The sequence below is a fragment of the Myxine glutinosa genome, chromosome 1 (assembly GCF_964187855.1).
Source record: "Myxine glutinosa chromosome 1, kmMyxGlut1.1, whole genome shotgun sequence".
Classification (NCBI taxonomy): domain Eukaryota; kingdom Metazoa; phylum Chordata; class Myxini; order Myxiniformes; family Myxinidae; genus Myxine; species Myxine glutinosa.
The window spans coordinates 164,263,507-164,277,726 of NC_136261.1; the positions used below are offsets into that span (position 1 = coordinate 164,263,507).

The window sequence follows — 14,220 nt, forward strand, 5'->3', positions numbered from 1 at the left end:
GGGGGGGAAAAAAGGTAAAATGTTTTGCAACACCCCTTAGTTGTAATATAATTAGAATAATAACTTTTTTAAATTGTATTGTATTGATGCAAGCAATTTGTGAAGAACTATATTGGAAAAGAGGAGGTACAACAAGAGTCAGATTACAGTATTTATCTTTTCAAAGCAAAAGTAAAACTAATGGGATGGATGTCCTTGCATATACTGCACCAGACTATTGATGTATGACGATGTGCAACTGAGTGCAACTCATATATTTGGTTCGATATCTGATCGGTTTCTACGTTTGGTTTTGATCGTACCAACTCATATATTTGGAGACTAAAGAGGTTTAAAGAAGCTCAAGAGGATCAAGCCTCATATCCATTTGGCTGAATGCCGTTTCTGACTCCCATGTAGTAGCACTCTAATTGGTTGGCCTCCAGGTAGTTGTCAAGAGATAAAAAGTGTCCAAACTGTCCACGTTGAATTTGTCGACGCCAGAGATCCAGTTTTTCAGAGAGTGATTAAAGTTTGCCGATTACATCGAACATATTTGTACTTTTCACTTGTACATTTTTGTTGATCTGACTAAATGTGTTTAAATGTCAACAAGCTAGGCCAAGTTCATAAAGCTGACTGCACAGCTCAAAAATGCTTTGAAATTCGTTTCCTTTAGATAGCCATCTAACAGCTGTAAAATACAGCCTTTCAATCTCAGCCTCATCATCGTCTTGGCATAATACGAGAGTTTGTCGTACTGGGTTTTCGAGTTTATTGAAGCCGCAATGTTATTCAAAACAGGTTGAAGTTCTTCTGGCATTAGCTTTGAAGACAGCCTGCCTATGAATACAACACTGGTTTCCAAAATAATTTGGAATGATCTTTTTCACTTTCATTATTAAACCATCCACTTCCTCCCTCCCTCTGCCCCAATCATTACTGGTGCCCCACCCATTGTACAGAACATGAGACGATTGAAGTAAATTTAATGAACTTTCAAAATGTCATTGAGGATGTTGAACATGTCCTCAGCCTTTGTTGTAGCTTTGGAAAACAGGAATTCTGTCTTCATTGTCCATCTTCAATAAACCACCTTTTAGAGGCCATTTTTCCCCGCAAGCGGGGGTTGGCCTTTTTCGGGAACTGTGGTTGTTGTTGTTTTTCGGTCCCCTTTTTGAAGCAATGTTTTACGGCCGGATGCCCTTCCTGACGCCAACCCTTTTTGCCGCCTTTAACGACAAGCAGGGAATTACCAGTGAACTGGTACTCAATTTGCCGACCTCGGAAGGATGACAGGCTGAGTCAACCCCCCTGGCGTTAATTCAGCGATTGACCGGGATTCGAACCCAGGATCCTAGGATCCTAAGCCGGCACCCTAGCCGCTAGCCCAACACCAGGGACTGGACATCTTCAATGTAGTGAACATATTAATTAGCTGAGCGAGTGAAACGACATCTGTGATTCATCCAGTTGGATGTCAAAAACAGGACTGTCTTATTCCAGCTGCAACAACAACACACAACAACATGCATTTTAAAGGCCATTTTCCCTGCTAGAGCGGGGGTTAGCCTTGCGGTCCCCATGACAATCTTCTCCATTTTGCCCTATTTTCTGCATCTCTCCTTGTTAACCCCCTTGCCCGCATTTCTTCTTCCACCATCTTTAGCCAAGTCTTTCTCGGTCTTCCCCGTCTTCTACTTCCTTCTACATTCATTTCCATCACGCTTCTCAACCAGTCACTTTCATCCTTCCTCAACACATGACCAAACCATCTCAACCTGTTCCTCTTCACAGCATCAATCACAGGCTCTATTCCCATCATCTTTCGCAATTCATCATTTGTCTTCCTCTCTCTCAACGATACTCCGCACATCCGTCGAACCATTCGCATTTCCACCCTTTCCAACCTTCGTTGCTGCTCTACGTTCATTACCCATGTCTCGCTCCCATAAATCATAACACTTCTCACACATGCAGCATACACCTTTCCCTTCAGCTTCAACGACACTCTCCTCATCATCAGCACGCCACTCAATTCCCGAAACTTCTTCCATGCACATCTCACTCGAGCAACCGTTGCCGAGTCTGATCCACCTTCTCCATTCAGCATGTCTCCGAGGTAGCAAAATGTTTTCACAACTTCCAGCTTCACGCCGTCTCCAAGATCCAACTCAACATTTCCTCCATCTGCAGCTCCCTCTGTGCACACCTAACATTTGAATGTAGCTGCCACACTGGTTAATGACCCTCTCAGACCACTACATTTTTGATGAACCCACTCAACGCACATTGTACACTGAATGGAGTTCACTCCGACACCCTTCCTACACACAGCACAGGGCCACTTCCCAGTTCTTTCCACCTCACCACATGCTTTACCACTTGCCATTACCTTCCTCTTTCCGATATTCACCTTCAGACCTTTTGTCTCCATACATTCCTTCCACGTGTTCATCTTTTCCTTCAGTCCATCCATACTTTCCGCAATCAACACCAGATCATCTGCATACAACAACTCCCACGGTAAACCCTCCTTTACGTTCTGAGCCAGCACCTCCATCACAGCTACAAATAGTAGTGGACTTAGTACCGACCCCTGATGCACTCCCACCTTCACCTCAAACTCACCACTGTTCCCGTCCTTCGTCCTTACAGCTGTGCGCGCTCTTTTGTACATTGCCATCACTACTCTGATCAACCATTCCTCCACTCCTAACTTCCTCAATGCCCATTTCAATACTTTGCGTGGAACCCGATCGAATGCTTTCTCCAGATCAACAAACACAAGAAACAACTTCTTCCTCTTCTCCATGTACTTCTCCTGCAACTGCCTCACAATGAAAAGCGTGTCTGTCGTTCCTCTTCCTGGCATGAATCCAAACTGCATTTCGTCGATCTTCACTTTCTTCCTTATCCTCCTCTCCAACACCCTTTCCAATACCTTCATTCCATGCTCCAATAAATGTATCGCTCGGTACGAGCCACACTCCAGAGGGTCACCTTTCCCCTTGTATAGAGGGACGAGGGTACTCGGTTCCCAATCCACTGGAATGCGGCCTTCTTTCACCACCAGATTACAGATCTCTGTCATTCTCTTCACACCCCAACTTCCTGCTGCCTTCAACATATCTCCCACAACTCCCGTCGGCCCTCCCGCTTTTCTACCCTTCATTGCTTTTATCGCTTCCTCAACTTCCTTCTCAGTTATCTTCTCTGCCGGTCCTAAAACTGGGTTACTCTCTATGTTGCCATCCCATTCATTTTCTGTATTCAACAGCATTTCCATATATCTTTTCCATCTTCCTTTAATTCCATCTGGGTCGACAACGATTTGTCCCACTTCATCCTTCAAGCAACTCACCCCCATCACATCACACCTCTTTCGCTATCTGCTTTGCAATCCTGAATACTGCTTTCTGACCCTCTTCCGAATGCAAGCGTTCTCCGAACATTTTCCTACATGCCTCCTGCGCCTTTGCTACCTCTTTCTTTGCAGCCTTCCTGGCTGCCTTATAACTTTCATGCTCTGCTGTTTCTGCTCCCGTACCCTTAGCCTTCTGCCACTCCTTGAACTTCTTCCTCTTCTCGTCAATCCTCTTTCCAACTTCATCATCCCACCACCATGTTTCCGAGTGCCTCGGTGGTCCTTTTGTCCATCCACATACCTCACCAATGGCTCCCAACAGACTAGCTTTCATTGACATCCAACCACTTTCAAGCTCAACCACATCACCCTCGACCCTACTCAGCCTCTCTTTTAATGCCTCCCTTACTGTCACCTCTTTCAACCTCCATACCTTCATTCTCGGTTGGTACTTCGCCCGCCGCGCTCTCCTCGCACCTTTCACCCTTACGTCGCAGACAACCAAGTGGTGCTGTGAAACAGCCTCCTCCCCCGGGAGCACCTTTGTGTTCCGGAGGTGCCCCCTATCTCGCCTACGCACCATCAGGTAGTCAACGGTTGTCGTCGACCCACCTGACGTGTTTGTAACAAGCTTATTATCCTCTTTCTGGAACTGAGTATTACAAATCAACAAATCAGCTCCATCAGCAAACTCCAAAATCCTTTCATCTGCTCCATTTCTCACACCATATCCGTAACCCCCATGAACTCCGTCAAAACCATCCATACTCCTTCCCACATGTCCATTTAGGTCTCCTCCTACCACAACAACTTCCTCATCTTTCACGTTTTCCATCAGCTTCTCTATCGCACACCAGAACTTGTCCTTCTCTTCATCGCGTCGACCAACCTGCGGAGCATATCCCGAGATGACGTTCACCAAGAGCTTTCCAATCATCATTTTCACCATCATCAACCTATCATTCACTCTAGTCACACTCACCACACTGTCTACAAACTCCTCAGAAAACAGGACACCAACACCATTCACGCCCTCCGGGCACCCTTGCCACACAAACTTGTATTTCTGTCCCTGCCTACCCTTCACCATTTCCACACCACTTCCCTTCCATCTCGTCTCTTGCACACAACATATGTCCACTCTTCTTCTGACCAATACTTCCACCACTTCTCCTGATCTCCCTGTCATTGTCCCTACATTCCATGTCCCAAACCTCAGAAACCGATCTCCACTTCGGGCTGTACCCTGCCCACATGTAGTTGTAATTGTCATGGTTCTCTTTTTGAGGCAATGTTTTTTATGGCCGGATGCCCTTCCTGACGCCAACCCTCTTAGTCGCCTCTTACGACACGCAGGGATACAGCGTACCTATTCTTATCCAGGGTACGCACTGGGAGGGAACGGGAAAGAATGGAACGAGATCGGCAGAGAGTTGGAGTGGGAGAGTAGTGGAGTCCTAAAACACGTGACTGATGCCACAGAGATGGGTAAAATAGTGGCAAGAGGCTTTGGCTTCGCCGGCTCATTGCGCCGGCTTCCAGCTGCAACCTGCTCCTCTATTATTTCTGAGCTCTAAAATTTGCTGTTCAACTGTGGAGTTTGACAGACATATCTTAACTTATTTGTGTGGTCCTCCCTTGTCATTAAATTTACCATCATTTCTGCACAAGGCTTATAATAATTGTGAGAGGCATCTTGGCTGGAGAAATCATTCGACAGACTTCAAAAGAAGCCGTTGCTGAAGCTGCGTTCTGTTGTTGAAATTTCCCTTTGAGTCAAGATAGGTAGTGGAGAGGGGATTGGATGCTAGGAAGAGGGGGTGGGAGGGTGTGGAGGAAGACTAGGGCTCGGGAAGATGAGGAGCGAGGAGAGGAGGGAGGGGGAGAGGATGCTCTCTCTCTGTCTCTGTCTCTGTCTCTCTCTCTGATGTACCATACTTTTTGCAGAGCGTCGTTGCCACTGAAGCAGCTTCCTGAGCAAGGGTTATTCTGGGTGGTTTACCATTGCCTTCCCAGCAGTAGTTGGGGCCGGAATTTTGAATGACCAGGGTGCCATGCACTTTGCAAAGGACACTGTGGGGTTTTTCACATCCACCAACTAATGTCGCAGAAGGGATGCCATTTAACATCAATCTGATGGATGGCACACACATTGAATCGTGCCACATTTATGAAACATACCTACATTATAGTTTATTCCTGTGTTATAAACTGTAATGTAGGTATGAGCTCAAGGTGGGCTTGTGTAACAACTGTAACAAGCTCAAGGTGGGATTGTTTAAATATTGCTGTTCTTTTTACTCTGCTGATCATGTTTGGTGGTTTTTTGTTTGCATTACAAAGTGTGCATTTGATGGCTAATATGTATATGCATACTGGGCTTTTTGGCCTTTTTTCAAGCTACTGATTTTTTGTGTTGAAGAGTTTGGAGGGCAAAACTGTAGGTTCAAGTGTCTTATTTTTCTGTGTCTGTGTAACCTACTTGCAGTTCTTTCTGGAAGCTGCTGGCATGATGAGCCAGCTGAATCACAAACATTTGGTGCATCTTCATGGCATGAGCATGCGAGGGGAAAATCGTAAGGTTTTTGAGTGATTGTTTAACTCTTTTGATCCTTAACATGGCACACCTTTAATGTTTACAACACTGAGAACATTGAGCCGATACCTTCCAAATGGTGTTTCAGTATTCACTGATTTTTGAAATAAAACTATCTTTCAAAAACAACAGAAAACTTCACAGGCAAGAAAAGTCCATAACCTTTACAGATGTAGCTTTGCTTTGAAAGTAGTTGTTACTCTTGAGGATATAGTGAAACCTTTACATGATAGGGAAAAAATAAACAGGCAGATAAAATGAAATGAATAAGTTAAACTTAGGTTTTATATATATATTTATTTATTTATTTATATATATATATACTGTACATGATCCAGGCCTGTGGAAGGGCTTGAGCAAAATGGAAGGAACAAGATGGAAAGGGGGTAACACCAACAGCAGATTAGTAGTGAGAGAGAGATCAAGCGGAGGGGGGATGGACACATGCTAGGGGTGAAGAAGCTGCACACAAGATTAATGGAACACAGCAAGAAGAGAAAGTGGAAAGCAGGAATGAAATGGAAAAGGAACAAACAAACTGACAGGTAACAAACAAAAAGAGGTGAGGGAGAGGGGGGGGGGGGGGAAATCACAATAACCTGGAAAAAAGGTCTACGTTGGAATGAGATAGTTTGGGGTCGAAGAGATCATGAGTATGGATAAGATAGTGGTGAATGGTCTTTAAGCCCTGGAGGGAAGAATGGGACTGAACAGACTGGGGAGGTTGGTTCCACAGGCGAGAGAAAAGAGAAACAAATGAGTGGATGTGAACAGTGAGCCTGGATTTTGGGTGTTTAAGAAGAAGACGGTTACTGACAGACATTGTGCGCCCTACAGAAAACTGTGAGGGACACAGCCAAGAGATCACAGAGGGTGCAAGACTAAAGAGGTTTAAAGAGGATCAAGAGGATTAAACCTCAGCAGAATACAGAGTCTACCAACCTGCCTGCAAAATGAAAGTAACAGGCCTAGTCAGTAAAAAGCTCTATAAATACAACTCAGGAAAAAGATATTGAAATACAACTCAGTAAAAAGATATATAAATACAACTCAGTAAAATGATATATAAATACAACTCGGTAAAAAGACATAAAAATACATAAAATATTTTCTTTGCTGATGACTCCACTCTCTGCCGCTCCATTCCTCATCCCTCAGATCGGCAGTCTGCAGCCTCCTCACTCTCTGCAGACCTGGACAAAATCACAGACTGGGCAAACAAGTGGAACATGTCTTTCAATCCTGACAAATCTCACACTCTTACGATGTCTCTCCGAAAAGACCGACTGGAGAACCCTCCCAACTACTTTCTGAATAATCCTCTCCAAGAAGTCTGTCACTCAAGCTTTTGGGTCTCACTATCTGCCATGATCTTTCCTGGGAAAACCACATTTCCAAGCTGGCCTCCAAAGCCAGTCGCCGACTGGGCATCCTCCGTCGTGTGAAGTCCTTCCTTGGCACACCTGAGCTCCTCACCACATACAAGGCTTTCATCCGCAGCTCAATGGAATACTGCTCTCCCCTCTGGGCTGGTGCTCCTGCCTCACACCTAGCTCGTCTTCACGCTGTTGAAACCAAAGCGTTCAGAATCATTGGAATCTCCCGCGATGAGCTATCTCTGAGGGCCTTTCACTTACTCACCGCAGGCAGGTTGGTGGTCTTTCCGTCTTCTACCGACTCCTCTCCGGCCTTGCTCTCCCAGCTCTCTCTGGGCTCTGTCCCCCAAATATTCCTACAGGTTGCACAAGATCTGCCTGCAACCCTCTTATGGTTAAACTGCCAAAATCAAGACTCTCTGCTCACCTTCACTCCTTCATTCCTCTTTTCTCCCGCCTCTGGAACAAACTCCCTCACTCTCTTCAATCCCACTCCTCCCTCCAGGTCTTTAAAACGGCTGTTCACCACCATCTCTTATCTTCCCCAATCCAAAACCTTGATCTTTTCTACCCCCGCTAATTTCACCCCAAATCCACTTTTTTGAGGTGACTTTTGTCTTCTTTCCTGGAAGTCCTTGGTGTCCTTGCGTTTTATACCTATCCTGCCTCCCCCCAGGCCCTCTCCCTCCCACACATCTCCCGATGTCCCTGCTCTCAAATTTTGTGTTTGTGTGCTTCCTCCCCTTCTCTCCCCATCTTGTCGACCGCTCCCCTTTTTATATACTTTGCTTGCTTGTTTGTTTGATTTTTCTTTGATAAATGTTAGCTCTTTCACGAGCCTCGACTCTGTATACAAAAAAAAAAACAAAAAACTGTCCCAGGCATAGCCAAATGCATCAAAGTGTCAATTAAATCATGTATTTAAGGATTGTTGTAAACACCATGCTTCAATTTGTTGGTGATATTTTTGTGGATATACCGATATACTTTGGTGAAGTGAAGAAGTGATATTTGTGGATATATATTTTGTGTTTTTTAATACTGATTTTTTTTTTAATACTGTTCCTCCCCCCCCCCCCCCCCTCCCCTCCCCCCTTCCCCCTCCTCCTTTCCCGAATACCAGTATATTCCAATTTCCAATTGGACCTTAGTGTGCCGCCAAATAACATGTACTGAAAACTAAGTTCATTTGTAGATGTTAAGGTGGTTACCTATCATCCAATTTGTATGGATTCCTTATTTTTATTACATTTTCATCATTACTCATTGTATCTCTGTGCCTCATTCAAGTCGTATCCACATCTTTATTTTGCCTTCTCTCCCTCTCTCCCTCACACATACCCACAATGTTCTTCTCTTTCCTCATCCTTCCACAGACATCATGGTGCTGGAGAAAGTAAAATTTGGTTCATTGGACATTTACATCCAGCGCCACCATGCTCTAGAAATTCAGTGGATCATGCAAGTGGCACAACAACTTGCCTGTGCCATGATATATTTGGTGAGTTTTATCTGTCTCCAATAATTTCATATGCAAACACTCCTACTTTCTCAGTAAAAAGTTTATAATTGATACAGCTGGACTTGCAAGTCAGTGGAGCCGTCATTTCGGCGAGAATCCACGCGCCTTGTTCATGTCAGATGTTGAAGTGAAGAACAAGCTTGAAAATCACAACGTGACCTCAACCGTTGGTAGGCTGAATCGGTCTGTTAACCAATCCAGGTGTCCTGTGACGATTGCAGACGATGTGGGAGAGATTTAATAGCCTTGTCCCACATCCGTGACAGATTAAATTGCAAACCACCCTTTTGTTGAGAGATGGTGATTCAACTCTTCCCAAAATGGATTCCTTTATACCACGACCATACCACCTTTTTCTCTCGAAGATGACCACTTGACTGTTATCAAAGTTGTGACCATGCAGGTTCAAGTGCGTATATACAGTAGAGTTCAAAGCCTCTTCATGAGCTGGATGACGATTTTGGTTCACACGGGCCTTAAGAGTTTTCTGAGTTTCTCCTATGTACGTCTCAGTACATGATGGGTCTCCGCATCTGATGTCATACACCAAGTTGCGTTTCCTCTCCTTCCGGATCTTGTCCTTAACATGAACGGGATCTCGTTCAGAACGTCTGAACGTGTTCAGATCTTGAAAAATCTGAGCAATTTGGTGAATTTTTGTTGTTCTCTTCTTCCCTTTATGAGGGCAATCAAATCACAAGGGCAATTTATAAGGGCAAAAATATATGATCAAATCTTGATGTTTTCACCAATTAAAGTGTAAATAATTATATATTTAAACTTTTTTTTTGCAAACTAAAATAGTTCATGACGAAACTATGAAGGTTCATGAAGTATCCATCCTCAAAAGTTAACTGTTTTTGAAATGCAATACCCTTACTTTCAACTCATGGTTTCCTTTGTTCTTGGGAAACACCATCTACAGTAAGTAACATGTGCTGTCCATTTTGACCATGTTTGCCATGAAGCCACTTGTACTTCACCTGTCACATCTTCTTATTAGCTAGCTCTCTGCTTATGCTCTTATTTTGTTTTATGTTCATACAAATGTTTCCACTTTTTTCGTTCAATAACCCCATCATGGCTATCTATTGGCCTTTACACTTATTTGATATACCAATTAACTATCTTTCTATTTTGGAAATGAAAATAAAAGTCAGCTCGAGATATCAGAATAAATTTCTCCAGTGAGTGGCAAGAAATTACCTGCAGGCACACATCATTTTTGTGCTTCTTACTACAACAATATGGGGGTATATGTATTGAATAAACTTCCTCTGAATTAGCTGTTTGGCAAATTTACAACGGTAAATATTCACCATATTAAATCTTTATTTGTATTTGGCTATTAGGCAATTAACAGTTTGCACCCTGCTTTGGATTATTTTGAGAAAATAAATTATAGGGAGAAACAGTATTGCACTAATTGTTAATCTCTTTAATTTTCATCAGGAGGACAAAGGGATGGTACATGGAAACGTCTGTGCCAAAAATGTGCTACTTGTGAGGGAAGGAGTTGAGACTGCACAGCCTTTCATTAAGCTCGGTGATCCCGGCATCAGAACCACTGCTTTCAATCGGGATGGTGAGTATAAATAAATCTACTGCAAACAAACGGAATCATCTACTTGCGTTGTTTAAATCCTTAACATAAAGTTCTGTTTTTACCCACCACTTTTTATTCTAATGTGCAGACCGCCTGGAACGTATTCCATGGATAGCTCCTGAATGTATTGAAAACCCCAAACGGCTTGGCTTGCCTGCAGACAAGTGGAACTTTGGTGTGGCTCTCTGGGAGATGTTCAATCGTGGAGAGCCACCACTGAGAAATTTAGACCGACAAAACGTAAGATCTCGACACCATTGTAACATTATTGAGCCTTCCACCCTATCCTATTATTGCATTTTTCGAATGCTGTGAATTGTACTAACTATATCACCAGCTATTCTGCAATCCATTATACATGGATATGGGGAGATTTTAAGCCTAAAAGCAGTGATTTTTGAAGTTAAAATGTTTTCTCTTGTCTACAGAAACACGAGTTCTACTTGACTCGCAAGTTTCTACCCATGAAGCCATGGCGTGAGCTTGAGGAGTTGGTGGAGCAATGCATGACATATGAGCCACTGCATCGGCCTTGCTTTCGTGCTATTTTGCGGGACCTCAATAGCCTCCACCCATCAGGTTCAAAGTGCATTCTAAACCCTATTAATTTAACTTCTCCAAATATAATGGTGTAGTGCTGGGCTATAATTCTGTTCTGTCTCTTTTTCTGCCTACAGGCTATGTGGTATTGCCATTCCCACCGGGTCCAGATGTCAAACCTGGCACAGAGATTGACCCAGAGCCAGCAGTCTATGAGGAAAGGTTCCTCAAGTTTGTTAGCATCCTCGGGACGGTTAGTAACTCTCGAAAGGCCATCGACGAATTGGTCAACATTGCAGCAATCCATCTTTCAATGTTTTTCTTTTCATTCAAACTGTCATGTCTTTCTCTCTTCTTTTGGTCTTTAAATTACAAATTGTTGTTCTTGTTTTATTGCTGCCATTAGTAGGAAGTTGATGAAGAAAGTGAAGGTGAGGGTAGGGATATTTTATTTAGCATTTCATCAAATCAAAAAGGAACATCCAAACATTCTTCACTGAAGATATGATTGGAAATACATAAATTAAACATTTTGGGGTGAAATATATTTTGTTCATTAGCCTTCACTATATTTGGAATATTACTATAGCTGTGTGGATATGTTTAGTAGAGCTGAGTTGAATCAAACATTATTTGAAACAACTTTTCAGAAAGTAATACAGTGGAACCTTGACTTACGAGTTTAATCCGTTCCGTGACCGAGCTCGTAACTCAAATTGCTCGTATCTCAAATCAAATTTCCCCATTGAAATGCATTGAAATGCTATTAATCCGTTCCAGCCCGCCAAAAACCACACCAATTTTTTTTTAAATATACAGTATATATAAAAATATCTCGCGCTTTATATTTCACCTGTATGCAGCATACAAGTTGGCAGGATGGCCTGGACTGGAGGTACGCACACTTGACTCTAAAGTCTAAACTGTCCAGCCTGGGTTTGAATCCCGACCCAGCTATAACCTGTCATGGGTGAATCACAGGCAGGGTGATTCATCAATGTGTGTACCGCTAAACTGGGCGCCCCGTTTGCGTCCCATTAGTTGTTGGATGTTAAGGATCTCACCGTGTTTTCCACAAAGAGAAGGCGAGCTATCGCCGGCACTCTGAACAAGTTGACGGCAGAGATACTGTACTTGCACGGCATGATAACCACGTGTCGCACGATCTCTTGTCATGGTCCACAAGATTATCACAGAGAGGTGCAGCTTCCAGCGTTTCGAGATCTGATCCAGGCCTATCCAACGAGACCGGTCCCAGCGTTCTAGGCCCGGTGGTTGTCTCAGACGGACCCGACAACGGCAGTGTTCGTTTTAACTCGATTCGATTCGAGCGCCGACGTGCCGGCGAACAAAACCGGTCATATCTTTTGAACGCGTGGCTCGATTTTTACAAAATAAACTTTTTCTTGAAGGTCTGAACCGTGCGCTCAAAACGATACCGAGTTTGACCCTGAGAGAGCCGTTTTGCGCCGGCAAAGGCGCCTTGTGTGACGTGAGGACCACGTCGTGCTGCATAGATTATCATAAATTATCATATCATTATCGGCGGCGTTATATATCATTAGCGCTATACGACAGAGATACTGTACGTGCACGACAAGATAACCACGTGACCGGGTGGCGAAAGCTCGTAACTCGGATCTCGGCTCGCATCTCAAAGCAATAAACTGCCAGAGTGACGGCTCGTATCTCGAAAAACTCGTAAGTTGGGGCACTCGTAAGTCGAGGTTCCACTGTACTTTCATTCTTATTTTCACAAAATTAAATACTGTTCATCTTTGAAGACAACAGCAGCTCCACATTTGGTGCAGGCTTTGAGATGGCTTGCTTAGCATCTTAATTCGGAGCATCATCAGAAAGTCACAAAAGGCAGTACTAAACTCAAATATAGGAGGCCATTTGGCTCATCAAGGTTGGGCTATATGTGCATCAGAAAATATAGATATTCATTAGATTTTAAACTTAATTATTGAAGGGATAGGAATCTGAAATTTTTATGATAAGACTTGGTATTACCATTTAAATTTAACATTCCTATCCCTTTAACAAGAAACGTGAAAATCTAGAACGGCACTCGGTAATGCGCATATCTCCACCAGGCTGATCAGTGTTTATGTTTTGTATTCCACTGATAGGCTGGATCTGGATCTGGACCTGAACCAAAATCTAATCAGCTTGTTCTTGTCACCTGACCAACTCATCCCCCCCAAGCCTTGTCATAACTCTTTGAAATATTGCTTTTAGTCCGACACTCAATGGTGAAGAATCATTAAAAATAATTCTCAGATCTGGATCCGGATGTGGATCCAGATCTTCACCAACATCTAATGAATTATTCATTGGCACAGATCCCACCTGTCCACCAAATTTCATCCAAATCCGTCCACAACTTTTTGAGATATCCTGCTCACAGATAAACAACCAGGGATGAATACATAACCTCCGTCCATCTTCGGTGGTGGAACTAATGATGAATACAGGGAGTTCATGGGGGTTACGGATATGGTGTGAGAAATGGAGAAGGTGAAAGGATTTTGGAGTTTGCTGATGGAGCTGATTTGTTGATTTGTAATACTCAGTTCCAGAAAGAGGATAATAAGCTTGTTAAATACACGTCAGGTGGGTCGACGACAACCGTTGACTACCTGCTGGTGCGTAGGCGAGATAGGGGGCACCTCCGGGACACAAAGGTGATCCCGGGGGAGGAGGCTGTTTCACAGCACCACTTGGTTGTCTGTGACATAAGGGTGAAAGGTGCGAGGAGAGCTCGGCGGGTCAAGTACCAACCGAGAATGAAGGTGTGGAGGTTGAAAGAGGTGACAGTGAGGGAGGCATTAAAAGAGAGGCTGAGTATGGTGGAGGATGATGTGGTTGAGCTTGAAAGTGGTTGGATGTCAATGAAAGATAGTCTGTTGGGAGCCGTTGGTGAGGTATGTGGATGGACAAAAGGACCACCGAGGCACTCGGAAACATGGTGGTGGGATGATGAAGTTGGAAAGAAGATTGACGAGAAGAGGAAGAAGTTCAAGGAGTGGCAGAAGGCGAAGGGTATGGGGGCAGAAACAGCAGAGCATGAAAGTTATAAGGCAGCCAGGAAGGCTGCAAAGAAAGAGGTAGCAAAGGCACAGGAGGCAAGTAGGAAAATGTTCGGAGGACGCTTGGATTCAGAAGAGGGTCAGAGAGCGGTATTCAGGATTGCAAAGCAGATAGCGAAAGAGAGGTGTGATGTGATGG

At 43.8% G+C, this 14,220-nt stretch overlaps 1 protein-coding gene across 6 annotated transcripts in view; it reads left to right on the plus strand.

Moving 5' to 3' along the window:
- JAK2 (Janus kinase 2) overlaps window positions 1-14,220 on the plus strand; it is a 324,490-nt gene that overhangs the window by 270,265 nt on the left and 40,005 nt on the right. For all 6 annotated transcript variants that reach the window (XM_078779492.1, XM_078779484.1, XM_078779477.1 and 3 more), the window contains exons 14-19: window positions 5,835-5,922; window positions 8,695-8,819; window positions 10,293-10,425; window positions 10,535-10,686; window positions 10,875-11,025; window positions 11,124-11,239. In XM_078779492.1, the coding sequence (XP_078635618.1) occupies window positions 5,835-5,922; window positions 8,695-8,819; window positions 10,293-10,425; window positions 10,535-10,686; window positions 10,875-11,025; window positions 11,124-11,239 (765 nt within the window). The remainder of the gene's footprint in view (window positions 1-5,834; window positions 5,923-8,694; window positions 8,820-10,292; window positions 10,426-10,534; window positions 10,687-10,874; window positions 11,026-11,123; window positions 11,240-14,220) is intronic.